Source organism: Haliaeetus albicilla, chromosome 14 (assembly GCF_947461875.1).
Source record: "Haliaeetus albicilla chromosome 14, bHalAlb1.1, whole genome shotgun sequence".
Taxonomy (NCBI): domain Eukaryota; kingdom Metazoa; phylum Chordata; class Aves; order Accipitriformes; family Accipitridae; genus Haliaeetus; species Haliaeetus albicilla.
The window spans coordinates 9,426,286-9,443,809 of NC_091496.1; the positions used below are offsets into that span (position 1 = coordinate 9,426,286).

Here is a 17,524-nt window from a genome sequence, read left to right on the forward strand (position 1 = left end):
CTAAAATCAGCTCATTTTCCCATTAATTAAAATACTCTTTGTTTTTAGCAAAATAATACTAAAAAAGCATTAAATTCTTTCCAGTGTTTGTTGGGAAATTCAATAAATTTCTAGTGCTTACAGTAATTTCCAGTGAAGTGACCTGGGGTCAGTATACAGAAGTGACAAATGTCCTAGTTCTCAGGAAGCAATCCGTGAACACCCAGTCTTATGGTATTGGGGTATGACATTTATGATAGTGTCTTATGCAGCAGTGTGACAGTCTTACTGGATCACTATTGTATCTCAGTGCTCCTTGACCTTGCTGCTTTTCTTTGCTTTTCATTTTTCAGCTATGAATTACTAAGTTCTTCAGAAAAAAAAAGGAAAAAAAAAGCAAGTCGCATTATTGTCATTTTACTGGTGCGAAAATTGAGATCTGACTGTCACATATAGTAGGGCAATAGCAAAACTGGGATTAGACTGTCTCCTGGTTTACTTAGTGGTTTTGGATCATGTTGCCCTCTTTACTGTACCCGCTTTATGGTCATATTGGGCTAAATCATGAATCCTTTTTTTTTTTTTCATGCAGGGGAGTAGTTTCTCATGGAGGAGAGTTTCTCAGGGGGAGTATATTGCATATGCCAGTGTCACAATGGGTTTACAGCTCAGTATGGCTTTGTTCTTTGGAAGCTGCTGTTGGGACTGTCATATGGGGAATTCACTTATACCAATGAGCTTCAGCTTCTGGCTTATGGTCTACATGATTCACAAAGCCTTAATGAGACATTTTGATGCCCAGGAAGCTGTAATTTTATTGCATGCCTTCCCTCAAGCATCAATATAATGAATATCTAGAACATAGAATAAAACAAGGGAAGAAACCAGGCTTTCTCTTGCTGCATCAAGCAGCTGTTTAAAATCCGTGTATTTTCCTCAAAGTGCTTCGACCACCTCTTATTCCTTTGAAATAGGAAGGAAGCAATCCCTTTCTTCACAGGGCTCAGATTCAGTGAGTGAGTGTTACAAGACATGCTGATCAGCTGATGTCCTTCCCTCCAGATACGGACACATCCTGCTGGTGCTACATGTACCACTAATAAACCACTTTGGGGTTTCTCGTACCAGAGACTGTGCTGATAGAGAAGCACGTGGGCAGCGTCAAGCACGTGAGAGGCTCTAATGAAACTCCCAGGGCTGATGAAATGGGACACTCAATGGGACACTCAATGGGACACTCAATGGGACACTCAAGTGCTGCTGCCGGCGTGAGCGTGACTATCTTGGGGCCGTGGAGCTGGAAGGAGTCATGCTGGTCGATTGGCCTCACTCCCTGCTATCACCAGCAACTACCTCATGTCGCGGTTATTCCATCCATAACCTGGTCCAAATCTGCCGTAAGGGGCCTTGTGGGATACTTCATGCCACTTCTTTAGCAACATCGTTGCTATAGACCAGAACCTTGTTACTCTGCTCTTTCAGATTTCTTTTTTTTAAATCTACAATCTATGTTTATTTATGACCAGTTGATACCCATTACCTCTGACTGTTTATAATTCTGGTCTTCTTAGCCCTTTGATTCTTCCTGCACAATATTATCAGTCTTCATTTGTACTAGCGATGCTTCCCAACTTTGTGCCATCTGCACTCGTTGCAGAGTGCTGGGTTTTTGCCAAGGCTACGGAGGGGTATAGGAAATAGGATGAGCTCTGACACTGTTGCTTGAGGAACTCCATGAGTAACTTTCTAATGTAAGTTCTTTACTCATCAGACCATTTTTTCTTGTAATAATACCTATTTTTGTCAGCTGAGCTAATAAATTTCCATGTGGCAACTTATGAAATACTTAATTGGAGCCCTGATGAAGAGGAACTCTACCACATTAACATAGTATGCAATTCAGCTATGTTATTAAAGAAAAGTGCAATATTAGGGTGGAATAACAGCTCTTTACCAACTTATATTGTCTTTTGTGCCTTACTCCATTTTCATTGGAAACTTAAGTTGTTCTTTCCATAACTAAAAATTTGTTCTGAAGCCTTACAAACAGATAAAATAAGAACAAGAGGCCTGTAATTTGCTTAGATATCTTGTATTCCTCTCCTTTTGTATTGTGACAATATATAGTATTTTCCACTCTTTTGGTAAAGCCCTGCATCATCCCAGATTTAGTACGTTCATTAGAAATAATTCTTGGAAAAGCTGTAATTTCATACAACTCTTTCTTTGGAATTGGAGTTCACTGTTTTATCCTTGAGGCATCACTTCCCCTAAGGATTTATAGTCTAAGTGTTAGCCTAGGAACAAAATTGGATAGGGGAAGATAGATACGTAAAGTGGGGAAAATACTCGCTTGTAACCGGTATTGTTAATTCATGACAGATGGCAGCTGAAATGAAACTCTTAGAAGTGAGTCCAGCTATTATTTCTATGTACATATAATGATATATATAGCAACCATGTATCAATTTCTGCATGTAAACTTTTTTTTTTTTTTAAAGTCACTTTTCCCTTCTCATTCTTTTCTTATAGTAAAACTGCATGTTTGGAGGAAGGAAAAATGTTACTTTTAGAAATAACTCTGGTACTGATCTGAAAAGGACCTTTGTGGTTTTTAATGTTTTGTTTTAATCAGAAATCAATTTCCAGCTACCCTTTAAAGTGATACCTTATCTGTTCTACACTTATGTACTACTCAATTTTGTACTCCTGGGAGGTTTTCTTTCACTCTGCTAGCATTGAACTTACTAACTTGCATTTATTAGGAGATTTTAATTTCTTTCCTGTTGCTAAATTTAAGAAAATATTTGTAGAACGATTTAAAAGGAATCGTAAGGGTTTTTTTTTATTGGGCTATAGAAGATAAAATCAGGAAATCATGACAGTAGCTGACCTTTGGAATTTTGATAGAGATATTTTGCAAGAAAAATAAACTGAAGATTAAAAGAAGAAAATAATCCTGTTTAAGTATATAGTTCATGTATTTCAATTAGATACACTCTTCCCCTAAATTCAGTAACCCCACCTAGCTATTCTAAGGTGTCTCCAGACATTTCAGATACAGATGCAACCCTGAAATATATTATATATGTAATTTGTGTTGTTTGTAACATGAAATAATTATAATTTTACATGTCAGTGTTGTCACTATTATTACATATTGTACGGTTGTTTGGGGTTTGGTTTTTTCTCTTTCTTTGAGGTTTTACTTTTTGAGGAATTTAGGAAATACTTTGTTAAATAAGATATCACCATTGTAAATTCAGCATGTGAACTGAAAAAAAATCTGAAACAAAATGACCAATTTCAAAGCATCAAACCATCTACAAGCTCAAAGATTTCAAATATAAAAGAAACTACTGGAGCATCTATTTTTACTTTTTGCATATTGTGAAACTAAGTAACTTGTCTGAATAAAATGTAATGCCAAGACTTAATTTCACCCCCTACAGAAAAGTCAACACAGATGCATGTAAACAAGCTTATGCATGTGAAAATTCAGTGAGACTATTTTACATGCATAAAGTTATTTGTGTCTCAGTGTTTGAGGAAACCAGACCTACGGTACTGTTACACACCATGTGATCTAATAAAAAATTAAGTTTATGCTCAGCACATTGGCTCATTATTTATTATGCAATTTTCTTGACCTATTACAATTTAGAACTGACAGTTTCTGGGAAACTCTCATTTCTTTTATGGAAAGCAAATAAATATCACTTTAACTCCCCCATATATAATTGCAAATTGATTTTAAAGTTGGATTACTTAGCTTCACTTTTCATTGTCTAATGTGGCCTTGTGTAATGCTAAATACTGAGGCTGTTGAGTAGCCAGAAAGTAAAACAATTGATTTTTTTATGAGAACTGACTGTGGTCAATTATCATAGAAAAGGGGGTGTGTATATCTCAGCCTTGTACGACAAACGCTATTTCCCATGAAGGAATCTGTAGAAGAATTGAGTGTAGAGTCTAATCTATTAATTTATGTGATGCCTTCAAGTAGATATCTTCAAATGCAACTGGGCCTCCCAAAGCTGGGGTCTGGTTCTTCTGTGTAGTTGGCAAGGAGAGCTGGGCGTTTTCAAAAGCCTACAGAGGGACATTTTGTCTACCTAATTGGATAACTAAACTTTGGCCAAAAATCTCCAAAAACCCTCAAAGACCTCTAGCCTTCTCTGTTAGTGATACAGGGATCTTGGGCAGAATTGGGCATACAGTTTATGTACAAAAGAACTGAAGATCAGATCTCAGCTTAAGTCATCTTGGCCAAATGTATTTGGACATCCATGACCTTGTAGTCCTCCAGCTGTTCCTTTTCATCAGCTTTTCTTCACCGGCACCTCTTAAGCCTCAGCTCTCCTCTTTAACCCAGTAGTACTTGAGCCAGACCAGTGCTGCAAGCGAGACTCATCCCACCCTGCCCAGGCAGAGACCGGAGGAGTTCACTGGTGCTACCTTCAGCTCTTCCCAATGGCTTTGCAATGTTCCCAATACCTTCCTTTGTACTTTCTGGCATTGTACGCTGTGTAATCCAGACACACTGGCACGGCTGGTTTCAGACTGTGTTTCTGTACCTGGATGCCATCACGACATCATTCTGAGAAAATGCTCCGGGAAAGTAAATTCGTGCTCCAGTGTGGAGATGTTGTTATACTGCCTTATCTCTGACTTTAAGTAAGTATAGCTGTAAAAGGTCAAGGTTTAAGTAACATAAAATACATTATCTTTACTAAGAGCTTCTAATCAGAAAGGTAATTGTAAATGCACTTGAGAGGAAATTAATTTCCTTGTGGAAAGCAAAAACATCCATTTTCACTGGGAGTAGAAGAGGAATAAGTGAAATAAAAAGACTGTTTCCAGATTGGGAGGAACACTGACTGTAGATTTTGGACAGTGGTAAAGCTATTTGACACAGGGCACTCTTTTGCCTTCCTTACCAATGTGGGACTGAGCCTGTGTATGTGGCAAGCCACATCCTACAAGGTGCCAAAAGCTGGGTGAGAGAAAGGGAATATTACAGCGGTTAACTCCTCTTGCATGTGGTTGAGTTGTGCATCCTTCCTTGATGATGATTTTTTTTCCTAATGCATAGTATAATAATTCTTTATTCCTATACATTTCACTATTTAAGATTTTATAAAAGGTGTGATTTGAGACTCAACATTACTCTAAAGTATCTGTGACTACTAGTAATCTGCATGCTGGTTCCTGGGACTTGAGGCAATTTCCTAACCAATATTTGCTCAAAAATTTAGTGTGATTTGTTCTTGTTCTTATTATTAGTCATGAGAAATGGTTATAACTTTGTCTTGACAAAATAATACCAAAAAAAGATCCATGTTTAGCATGGTGATTCTGGAAGACTTTATATTTTGCTTCTATTTTGAATTTAATATAATCAAACATACACTCAAAAAATGTCCAATTTTTATTGTTTAATTGAAATCAGTGAGCCAGAACCTGAGCTGTTGTTCATTGATATTTCTTCACTAATGTAATTGGGGTGACAGTAACTGATAGTAATTTGTCATCTGGCTCCATCTACACCAAAACCTAGTTTATAGAATTCTGCAGTGCAGATGAAGGGAGAAAGAGAAACAGTAATAATGTATGCTACCAATTATCTAAGGTACATGATTCTCCTCTAAACTTCTATGTCATTTTCTCAGTAAACTCAATTAGTGTTGATGGGTGACATTTTTAAACCGTGCACTATTGATTTCTGTCAAATGTACTTTTTATTCTACAATTTTCCCTTAAGCTACCTTTAGTTTTTTGAACAAAACTTCTTTTCATTTGAAAATTGGCAGTAACAGCTAAGCATTCTTTATAACAGCTTTGCCAAGTTCACTGGGCCAAATTCATCACAAATGTCATTTGCCTTGTTTTGCAGTCAGTTTGGTTTCAAGATGATTTGGCCCATAATATCTTTGAGAAAAACACACAATTCCTAATGGTGACAAGGTGTGCTAGCCAGATCGTCTAAGTACCTTTAAAAAGGACATATAGCCAATGAAGAAAGGAACAAAGAACAGGTTTTGATTTAAAGCCTCTTCGCTTTTTGTAATGGAACCCTGTATTTGAAGTCATGTTCATTTCAATTTGCATGCAAATTCCTTCAACATGCATACATCTGTTTTAACTGTTCATTCAAGGAAATAGTTAAACTACAGTCACAGGACAATTTATAATATTCATAATCTTTGTCTTATTTTAACTATGTTACAGATTTACTGGCCTGCAGCAAAAGAAAAGGTAGAATTGTGCAAATTAGCAGGGAAAGACGCCCATGTAAGTATAGTTCATATTTTTTTATTATTGCAAGAATGTTGCATACCTGTGTATTTGTTTCTAAATGCACAAAATGGGTTAGTAAGCTGTTGTTACACTTTTTTTCCTGAACTAATGAAATGTGTTTTTTCTTCATTTGAAAAAAAAGGTACATTTCTATTATTTTTCTTTAAATGTTAATGCTTCAAGAAAAAATATTCAATATTGCAAGCAGCAGGCATGCTAAGCCATCATTGTATGTAAGAAATGCAGTTGAGAGACAAATGGATTTTCCTCTGAAATGTATCGCAGGCAATACTGACCTGAAATCCTTTCTTTCCCATCAAACTGCTTCTTTTTTCTTGGGAATATCCTGACTGTAACTTCATTATAATTCATTAACGAAACAGAGTAGCAGAGCAGAGTACAAATTAACTTAATTTGCAGACAGCTGCAGTTAAGGTTAAAACAAAATCTCAGACTCATTAGCTTTTCCCTGGAACCACAAATCTTCTTTAGGAAGTCTCTTTAGGAAGTGTGTTTAAGGTGCATTCATATATACAATAAAACTTTCATATCTCTTTTGCATAGCACAGATTACATCATGTGTCTAGAGCCCGCTATAAATCCCGGCTGTATAATAAAATTTCTTCCTTTTCTCTCCACAAATCTTGTGGTTTCTATCCAGCTTGTCTGTTACCAAGGTGGACTCCAGCTCAAAACACTCTCTCAGCTCTCTGCCTGAGGAATTTCAACTTTTTATCCTAACTTATTGCTACCCTTATCTTTACAGCAGACAAAAACTAAACAACACCTCTGCTGAGCACTGGGAAAATGCTGATACTGGTCTATATGGAGGATTTGTGCTGATCTATTTCTACACTAAGACAAAAGGAAAGGGACCAGAGAGGGGAATATTTGTTTTGGACATAAATCATAAATATCTCCTTTTTGCTTCCTACATTGTATCTGCAGCTTGCCTCCCACTTAGGTGTAGGGCGGTAGCTTGAATGTATGAATAGCTCTTGTGGTATTCCCTCCTAATCACCTTGGTATATGTATATGTATTTATTTAATTTGGGGGAAGGCTGCAGCAAGCCTTTCCTACTGCCCCATGTAGCACCCTTGCAGCGTGCAGCACCCACTTGTGCTCCTTACCAGCAAGGAGCAAGCCCAGCTAGAGCCAGGAGCGACCCGAGCATCCCTCAGGACTCAGAAATGCCCATACAAAAATGACCAGTAGGATGCGGTTGGCGCAAAGAAAGTTCACTCCTACACAAAACATACCCTTGGAAGTATGCTGAAGCCCTTCAGTCCACCACAGTGATTTCTGTCATGCAATCTTTGGTGTTAAAGCTTGCGCAGAACCCTGAATTGGGAGGAAAGGCAGGAGGATTGATAGCCAGACTCACCCAGTGGCTCGCCGACCTCTGCCCAGTTGTTGACAGGGCTTGTTTGCTACAACACAGGCTGAGCAGATATCCTCCAAACTGTGCCGTAACCACACAGCTTCTCGTGGCTGCGAGTGTTATAGCAGAGTTAGGCTTGCAGGTCTGATTGATGAACTGCCTAGCCGATAGCCACTGCAAAATTTTAGCCGTCACAACTTTGAACTATTTAGTAAACAGTCTCTGCTACAGTAGTTCTGAGTTTAAATACACCAATACTACGGCTATAACCTAGGACAATGTATAATGTGAAAGAGAAGAATAAACATGAAAATTAACCTTTCTCCTTCTTTTCCCAATAGACGGAATGTGCCAATTTTATCAGGGTTCTTCAGCCCTACAACCGAACCCATGTTTATGTCTGTGGCACGGGAGCATTTCACCCTCTCTGTGGATACATTGAACTTGGAACGCACAAAGAGGTAATTTAATCTCCTCACTACTCTGACATGTCAAGGAATAACCCTCATCTTGTTTAGCATTCATCATAGATTGGAAAATACCATGCGAGTGTGTAAAAAATGAACTGACAGCAGCTTGCATAAATAACAGGGTAAATGGTGGATTTTGCAGGTCAGACAGGAACTCTTGTTCTCACATTTGATAAGTACATATTGCTTTTGAACAAAGCCCTTTCCTCAGTAAGTCTTAATACACAAAGTTCTTCAGAATGACACTTTCATATGATTAACTAAGTGAAAAGAACATTTAACCCAGATGTCTTTCTTTCTAGTAAGTCATTTCTGCACATACTTTCTGCTTGTGTACACACACACACATGCAGAGTTCAAGATGGCACTCTTAGTTCTATCTTTTAATGTACTTGCGCATGAGAGTAATACAGACTTTGTAAATGGTGTCTGAGCCTGAGTCCAAGGACTCCATCTCAGGACTTTGCATATGTCTTGCAGCCCTGTTGCGAAGTAGATGTTGGGTATCTTCCATCACTAGTGGCATATTCCTGAAGGGAAGTTAGCAGCTGATTGGTCTTCATTTGCTGGTGCTAAAGAAATCTCTATCCTAAGTGGTAAATGTTTGAGACCTAACCCCCACAACAGAAGGATTTTGGTGTTGTGTCAAGCAGCCACTTAGTACACAAGTCTCTTTTTAACTCCTATATGTATAACACCTTGGCTATATTTATAACACTGGCTCTGTTCTCAGACAGTGTTGAGATGTGACCTGTCTGGCTACTTGCTGTGGTGCAGGCTTCCTATGCTGCTATAGAAATAGCTTGCGCTTTTCTTTGGGTCTCGGTGAAATCTAGAATATAAGAAATGAGGTCTAATGATATGTTATTAAAAGCGATAACCTGAAATATGTACACATTGGAGTTATTCTGACATATGGAATCAAGGGCAGATGCTCACAGAAAAAAAAAGGAAAAAAAAAAGAAAAAAGTTATTAATGCCTACCCAGGCTGAGACCCATCATCGTATTCCACAGAGTCTGTAGGTTGGTTGACCAGGCCAGAGGGGCTGCCTATGTTAGAGAAAACTGAAGCTGCCTGAAATCTGCACAGTGGTGTTCTTTCCCTAATAAGCCATTAATGCTCCTGGTATTGTTTGGTATATGCTGTATAATTGGGCTTATAATGAAATAATTTTGTAGGCTTCTTTGCTTCGCTCCTTTAAATATTCCAGTTGAAACAACTGAAATTTTAGATCCCTTGTATCATGCTGATTCCTTAGCCTGAATGATCAAATACACAGCTGAATTGAACAGAACGGCTCTCAGCAAGAGTATAAGCAAGGCTCTGGTTTACCTCTGGGTCGTTAGCAAGATGCCTGATTCACTCTACCATCGCACCTTTAACAACTTCATTTGAGAAGGTGCTTTTCATCAGCCATTATGAAATTATGGATTTGGTCTGAGTGTTCAGTCTGGCAGCCAGTCTAGACAAGGGGTCTGTCTCAGTTAGATGTGACCAATTACCTTATGAGAGGAAAGGGAAGAAGAATCCCCGTATTGTATTTCCTAATCCCCTCACTGTCTCCCAGTCCTGCCTCTCCTGCATTCCTCCTGGGCACTCAGCTGCAGTGGTAGGTTGCGTGGTGTTCAGCACTACTCATGCCTCTTCCGATGGTGCATCTCTTCTACAGCCTCCTACTAAGTTCACAGCTCTGAATGGCATCACGCCTATTTTCCCTTTCCTTCTTGGACCCCAAACACCCTACAGCCGCCGTCCTTGCACTACCTCTCCAGAGAACTGTGAGAGGGCAGGAGGGTGCTGAGGGTGCACCCATTGATGTGAATTTGACAGGCAGCTGAAAATATCTCCTCATTGCAGGAACCGACGCCAGGAGTTCTGCGTGGTCATTCGGAGCACTTTTATTGCAGAGCTGTTCTTTTAGTCTTTTTCCCTCCGCCCCCTTTCTTTTTCTTTCTTTCTTTTTTTTTTTTTTATCTCTGAGTTATAAGAATGGATGATGGGTGGTTGGTAATTAGTAACCTCTACAGGAAGCTGTGGGATGCTTGGGAGATCCAGGGCCCGAGCTACCCTCCCGGAGGCTGTGCAACCAGGCAGTGCTCTGCTGACCTTTGAAAGGTGCCGGTGGAGCTGCCCAGTGGTCTGCTGGCCAGTGCCAGGGCTGGGAAAACAGAGAGGAAAACAGCGTGGATCAGGTGACTCAAACCCACAGCAGACGCTGCTTTTGAAGCCGTACAAATCCCCTACGGGATCACACAATTAAAGGGGATTAAAGTCCTCGTCTTGCTATTGCTGAAGTGACTGCCAAAACTTCTCTTGGCCGGTGAAGAAGAGGCTTGGCCCGGTCGGTGCTGTTAGCCACAGCTCTCCAAGGGATGCTCTTTTCTTTGAAAGCTTTGTCTGAAGTGAAAGCAGGAGGTTAATTCTGTGTGAATGCCTGGTAGCGTCCATTAGTTTGTCTGGGGGAAGTCTGAAATATTTGATGTTGATCTATGAAGCCCTCGGTCCCTTGAGTCCTGCGGGACTTGCAGCCAGCGTTTTTGCATGTGATACAGCAAGGGTCCTCCCAGCAGCTCAGGGCTGCACATCGTAGAAGAAAGGAGGATGGGCCGTTACCGTAGCATTGTCAGCAAAAGAAATTGCTTAATTTTTAATTTAGTTTTGTCCTTGCTGTGCTCTGATCCACCTCAGTAGCCTGAGAATTTGGTTTACCTTATCTGATATCCCACAGATTTGGGAAGACAACAGGGGCTGTTGTTTGACGGTTAAATTCTGCTTTGTATCAGGTAGAATTGCTGGAGGAAATGGAATTTATGTTCATAAATTGGAATTGATTTTCTTTCTCTTAAGGAGCTTAATTATTCAATATCCTGGGCTTTTGCCTTCTGAGCCTAGAGAGTTTAGGAGACACCTCAATGAAATAGAAAGGTTTTGTCATTTATAATCTGATGTACATTAAGGGTGAATTGAATCAATGTGTTGTGAAGTCTGATCCTATGTGGCCATCTTTGAGCATACTTAACTGTCATTTGTACTCTTCAGTCCTCTTGCAAGGCAGAGGTATAGAAACAAAGAATTAAAATCACTTCACCCTTTTTTAAGTAATTGTTTAGATCATAGAGGTGTTTTGATTTTTTTTAAACTAGCTGCAAAAGTTATGTCTCTACAATGGAAATTAAACCCACAGTGATTTGATTCCTGAACACTGCTGGGATTTTATATATCACTGTAGGTAGGAGCGTGTGTTAACAGCACTTCTGTAGGCAATCTCCCTTCTCTAAAAGCAGCAGAATTCTGAAAATCCAGTCTCTGTACCTGCAAAGGCTTCACTGTACTAATCTGAGCAATTGGTTTGCCTTCAGAAGGACTCACTATGAATTTCAGGTTAAGCGTGCCTTTAGGATACTAATGAAAAAGAACAAGTAGAAACATCCTTGTTGGCAATTCAAAACTCTAATAAAACCTCAGATTGAAGCTTACAACAACTGAGTTGTTGGTTGTCCACTGAAAACATCAGGAATAGTTTTTAAATAATTTCTTTTCTTTATCTTCCTCTATGCCCTTGTTCCGAGACCCAGGAATTAATCACACTGTATTTGGGAACTACAAGGAAGGATCTATTCGGATATCTCTTGTATCATTAGCCTTGTTAAAAATAACAGGAGAGAGCATATGCTGCTTTCATTTAAAAGGGGCTGAACTGTGTCTGCTGCAAACGTTATTCAGCAGTCCCTGGAGAAATTTAAGAGTCAGCCAGAATCCTTTCTGGGTCTCCTGTTGCAACACAGTCTATCAGCACTTTCTCAAATAGAAGCCAGTGCCTTTTAAGTACAATCCAGCTTTTAATTTGAGCAGAAATGAACAATACATCTTTTTTATTCTGAAAATAATTGTATTTTTATAAGATTTGTGTTTCACTGTGGAGTGAACAGGTTACTTTAAAACAATGAGTGAAAAAAATCCAGATATAAAACAGAGACACGGACCGTAAACACCAATGCTGAGATGATAGCTGCCTGATCTACCACACCTTCACTTTGGTTGGTAGCAGAACAGTTCGTCTGAGTTTTTCTCTGCAGCCACGCCAGGTTAATGAATATGTGTTTATTCTCAGGAAACGGTATTCCGGCTGGATACTCAGAACTTGGAGTCTGGCAGGTTGAAATGCCCTTTCGATCCTCAGCAGCCGTTTGCTTCAGTGATGGCAGGTAAGGACCGACCAGAGCCGGGTGCTGCTCTCGGACGTGCGATGGCTTTGTAGGCGAGCCCGGGGTGAGAGGCTCAGCCGATGTCATTGCTGGAGTCCCTCTGGCCTTAGTTGTGTTTCCGACGGTGGTTTGTGCTCTCGGAGCTGGGGGAGCCTTCAGTCTGCAGCCACCAAAGAGCTGGAAATGCAGCAACACCAACAGAGACATCTGAGCGGCTGAGAAGTCGAGCAGGAGCGGTGTCATCCTCGCCCGTCATTGCTCCTTTAAGAAGACAACAAAAAACCCACACAGCCAGACAACGTTTCAAGCGCTTCTGGGCCTCTTTCTGCAATTATCAATATGTACTGCCCTTTGAAGTCTGCTGACATCCACTATTTCCATAAATACATTTTTGAGGTTTCTATTTACTCGAGTAGCCACTTCTGAAGCTGGATCCTAGGAACAAGATAGTGCAATCTGCCTGCTGCGTGCATCGCAGTGCTGTGTGGTCTGACATTTGGTGCTGAGGAATGTCAGCTTGACCTCGGGATTTCAAATCACTATAAGAGCTACTTTTGTCATGGTTTGGTTCATAGCTTTGGACAATTTTCATTTAACTTGTCCGTCAAACATATGAATGCAAGATAAGGGTGAAGCACCATGACGTTTTCATTTACAGCCAAAGAGCAGTGGTGACAATGCTTTGAAGTATCAGTCACTCTGTGTTATAAAAAGAATATGAGTAATGTTCAGTCTTTATTCTCAGATAATAAGATAGATGATTTGTGATTCTGACCCAACAGATGGGGCAGGACTTCCTTTATTAAAAACAATAGATTAAAGCCAGTGCTTATTCTTCTCAGGGACCCCTAGTACTGTTTAATGACCGTGAAGTCTATTTTTAAAATGCGATTCTAGAAACTTTAACTTTTTTCTTTTTTTTTTCCTTTTTTTTTTAATGCAATAGAACTCCATGATTTATTATAGCGTTGGCTAATTTCAGTAGCACTCTAGTGCTTTGACTGCTCTATTAAATCTTGCGAAATGAAGAAGCTGCCATTTTTTAGCTAACTAAAACATGAACTTTGGTACATAAGAATTTTCAGGCTAGATAAAATTAATGATCAGGGTATTCTAGTATCCGTTCTCTCTGATTATGCCTGGTGACAAGTGCTTTGCAACAAGGTACAAGAGCACTGTAAAGCTTTACAGGCCTGACCAGAGAATGCGTTCTTGGCCTATCTTTTGATGATTGCTTTATTCCCAAAGTACCAGGAGAGCAGTACAGCTCATGGATGAGGTACTGCCCTGGGATTCAGGGGAGCTCAGTTCCCGTCTATGTCACTGATGAGAGGAGTAACCTTTGGCATGTCACTTCTCTCTGTCTAGTTTTATTTATCTGCAAAATGGTGATTAAGATTACTTGTATCCTTCAGAAAGCACTTTCTAATCAGTTATACATATATGAGCTAAATCATATTTCATTATTTTTTCACTCATGTATGTAGGCTAACAGAACTGAGTAATTTTCATTCTTTGTAGAAATACGTAATCTCTCTTTGAATGCTACGCAGCATTTTTCCCCAAGTAAATTCCACAGCTAAATTTGAAAAGCTAGTCTTTTTGACTGAAAATTCACCTGCTCATTATCCATCTTCTATTACAAATTATCACTCACCAAAACTGTTCTGGACATAACTGGAACTTGGAATGAGAGATACCAAAAGCCAGGAGAAGTGCTGAAAACGCCTTGTCAGCAGAGCCTAAGCAAGGATGGAGAATTTCTGTTAGCCCTTCAGATTTATCGATCACTGAGTGCCTGTCAGTTAGCAAACACCAATTACCCTGCCCATTCCTCATTATGACAAATACCTTTCAGAATGCACTATTGTTTCTTTACAAAGGTGACATGCTGTCTGAAAGATGTGCTTTCCAATACTGTCATGGAAACAATACATAAGTAACAATAATAATGAGATAAAAAGAAAGCTGATGGATCTTTTTTGCCAGATAGAGTACTTGTGGATCGTGGTTGTGGTTTTGGCTTTTTTTCTTTTCCCCTTGATCTTATTTTTTTAAGTGCATTTACATCTTTTGCAAATGAAAACACAAACGTCTATGTTGAATGGTATTTATTCTGCATTCACTCCCAACAAAGGACTCCTCTCTAAAAGGTCTTGTGAAATGGTTCTACCCAGAGTGTCAGAAAACCTGGAGAAGGAACTCCTGGAAGGGGATTTTTATGTATGATACAGCTTTTTATATGATTATTTTTTATGAACATGAACCTTTTTTCTTTTTACAAACTCCAGGGATTTATTGTTGCAAGTCATTAAACAAAAACCAAACTCCTCCAACCAATACAGCTATCTTGTTATTTTGCAGAAAAAAAAAAAAAGAATTGTAAAGTACACTATGCGGCAAAAAAAATTCACAGTGATACTGTTTCTTTGCTTCTTTTTAGAAAAGCAGTGAGATCTGAAGGAAAACAGAAAATGTTGTGCAATTTTTAAGGTTGTGAAGTTTTGCATTGCACACAAAGCTGGCAGAAGACTTAATAATAACTGCAATTGCAGCAAGCACACTGCATTGTATTATAGATATAGTTTCCTTGTGAGACAAATTCTGGCTGCCTTGCTCGAGTAAGATGTCTCATTTATTTTAGTGGGACCACTCGCTATGTTAAAATGATCACGATTTGGGTCTGTAGCCATATTCCTACCATTAACACGTTACATAATGGAGAAGAATTCCCGTAGTGCCTAAATTCCTCTTCGTGAATGAAGTGTTGGACGGAGATCCCTACACCAGGAAAGGGCCAAGCTGCAAAGTTCCCATAGTGAATCGTCCATCATGTTTACTATTACTAGCTCAAGCCCAGGAGCAGCAAAGCCATCGGGGCTGTGGCAAGCCTGGGACACAAGAGTCTCTATTCTCTTGAATGGAGAGATGGTCGTGTCCTCGCCACGGCCCCCAGGTCCATGGTCGACGCTCACGGGGCAGGATGCTCAGGTCGAATACACCTTTGTACCCTTAAGAGCCCAGCACCCATTCAAGGCTGGAGAATTTACTTTTCTGAGTGTCTAAAAGATCTGAAAATTAGACTTGGACTTCTTTACTTCTCAGGCATATAATTACAAATATCACCCTCTTTTAAATGTAAGTTATTTCACAGAACCCCAAATCCCATTAAAATACAAGCCAATAATACTTTAAATTAGTTCGCAGGCCGATTAAACACAGGTGTTGTTCACCCAACAAAACACAAATAGTTTTAATTTTGTTTACCCCACAGCTGTAGAAACCCTGTTTCTTTTTCATTTGCAGATGAGTATCTTTATGCTGGAACAGCTTCTGATTTCCTTGGCAAAGACACTGCTCTAACACGTTCTCTGGGCCCTTCTCACGACCACCATTACATCAGAACTGACATTTCCGAACATTACTGGCTTACTGGTAAGATCCCAAACATATGCTGTTGTCATTTGCATTGTCCCTGCCTCTCTGAAGTTAATAGCCCCTTTCTTATATAAATATATGTCCAGTAACTATAAATATAGATCGTGGTATCTTTGGATTACGTAGGCTTTTTTTAAAAAACACTCAGTGGAACAAAAATGCACTTGAGAAAAGTCACAGAGGTGAAAATGCTAATTAAGGAAAGAGTAGGAGCATAAGACCTAATCATTCTTTCCATCTTTGATCTATACATCTGTATATAGTCCTGTAATTGGAATAATATCATGACTTAAATGCTTCTATTTCCAGTCTTGTTGGAATAATTTTTTTTTAAACCCTTTTTTCCGATCACTTGTTAAAAGCTGTTCCCTACAGCATGTTGAAATGACAGACTAGAAATTCCACGTTTTTAGGTAGGAGGTCTTTTTTTTTTTCTTTTTCTTTTTTGAAGGGGAAAAATACCCTTTGTTGTTGTGAGGATCATTTTAAAACCACTAAGGGCACCCTAAAATAGCTTCCCAAGCAAAACACTGCTTTTCCTTGCCCGTTAAAAAACATTCTGAGCTAGTAAACCCTCTAAAAAACTGGCTGCATTTACACCCAGCCAGTCTCAAACCACACACGGAGTAACATGGAAAACTTCACTCACAGGCTAACCCTACTCAATTAAAGCATCCCCCTTTTAGCCGTCAACTGTCTTTAAAGATGTGGCAACACTGGCCCTGATTCAGGATGCCTGTATAACTATTATGGGTGTATTGTAAAGCCAGGGCCTGCTGACCACAGGGTTAAGTTGTCTTCCCAGCAGACAACTTCTGAAAGGGATAATTTTGCCTCTTAACTCTTTGAGACTTCAACAAGAGGAAATGTTCTTTTCTATTATTATTTTTTTTTCCTACCCCTACTCCTCCTCTCCCTTCTTCTAAGCTGTTGCCTTACATTTCTGTCTAGATGTAACTCTGTAACCTCAGGATTTCTGCTGTGAGGAGGAAAGGAGAAGCCACTTAAAGTCATTTTACCTTTCCAAATAGGAGCAGGGCTTCAGACAGATAGAAAAATCTCACATCTGACTCTGCTGACTTATCCCACTTTCATCTCCTGTGCTCAAAACCTTTCCTGTCCCACCTCTCCTATTTCCCATTTCCCATTTCTATGCATCCTTTGTGCAATGTAGACGAGAAATGGGCTATAAGTGATATCAACCAGGATGGGTCCTTCCAGCAGGCAGTTCTCTAACTGTAATTAACTGTGCAACTGAATATCCACTTTTATCACTGGCGACCTGCTGATGGTCAGAATGGAAAGATGGTTGGGGTAGTTGCTTTCCTAAGGGATGCTATAATATCCTAAAAAGAAAGATTTACTGCAGTTTGGTCCTGAGGAGCATATGGTGTTATCATTAGCATAGATCCACCTTGATGAGCATTACAGGGTTCAGTTCCCTGTCCGAAAGAACTTATAGCTTACATATCCAGTTCCAAACATATCTTTACGCTATTAATGTTTCTTCATGAGCAGTTTGAGGCAAGGGAACAGTACAAGAACACAGAATAAACTAAAGGTTTGAGAACTGTTTATGTGTTTTAGTTTGGAGGCTGAGTTTGGGGGTCTGCCTTTCTTCTTTCTTTTAGATTGATTCATGTTTTATTCTGTTTTCACTTAAAGCATCTGTATTTGTGAAAGTTTTCTAAGGAGAATAATATATTAATATGTCTGGGATTGAAAAACAGCTTTAGTGTGCTAGACTG

At 39.4% G+C, this 17,524-nt stretch overlaps 1 protein-coding gene across 1 annotated transcript in view; it reads left to right on the plus strand.

Annotated features, from left to right (window-relative positions):
• The window catches only part of SEMA3D (semaphorin 3D), a 147,442-nt gene that overhangs the window by 69,731 nt on the left and 60,187 nt on the right, over window positions 1-17,524 (plus strand). The window contains 4 exon segments of the mRNA XM_069801680.1: window positions 6,211-6,273; window positions 8,003-8,122; window positions 12,245-12,338; window positions 15,645-15,773. Of these exon segments, the coding sequence (XP_069657781.1) occupies window positions 6,211-6,273; window positions 8,003-8,122; window positions 12,245-12,338; window positions 15,645-15,773 (406 nt within the window).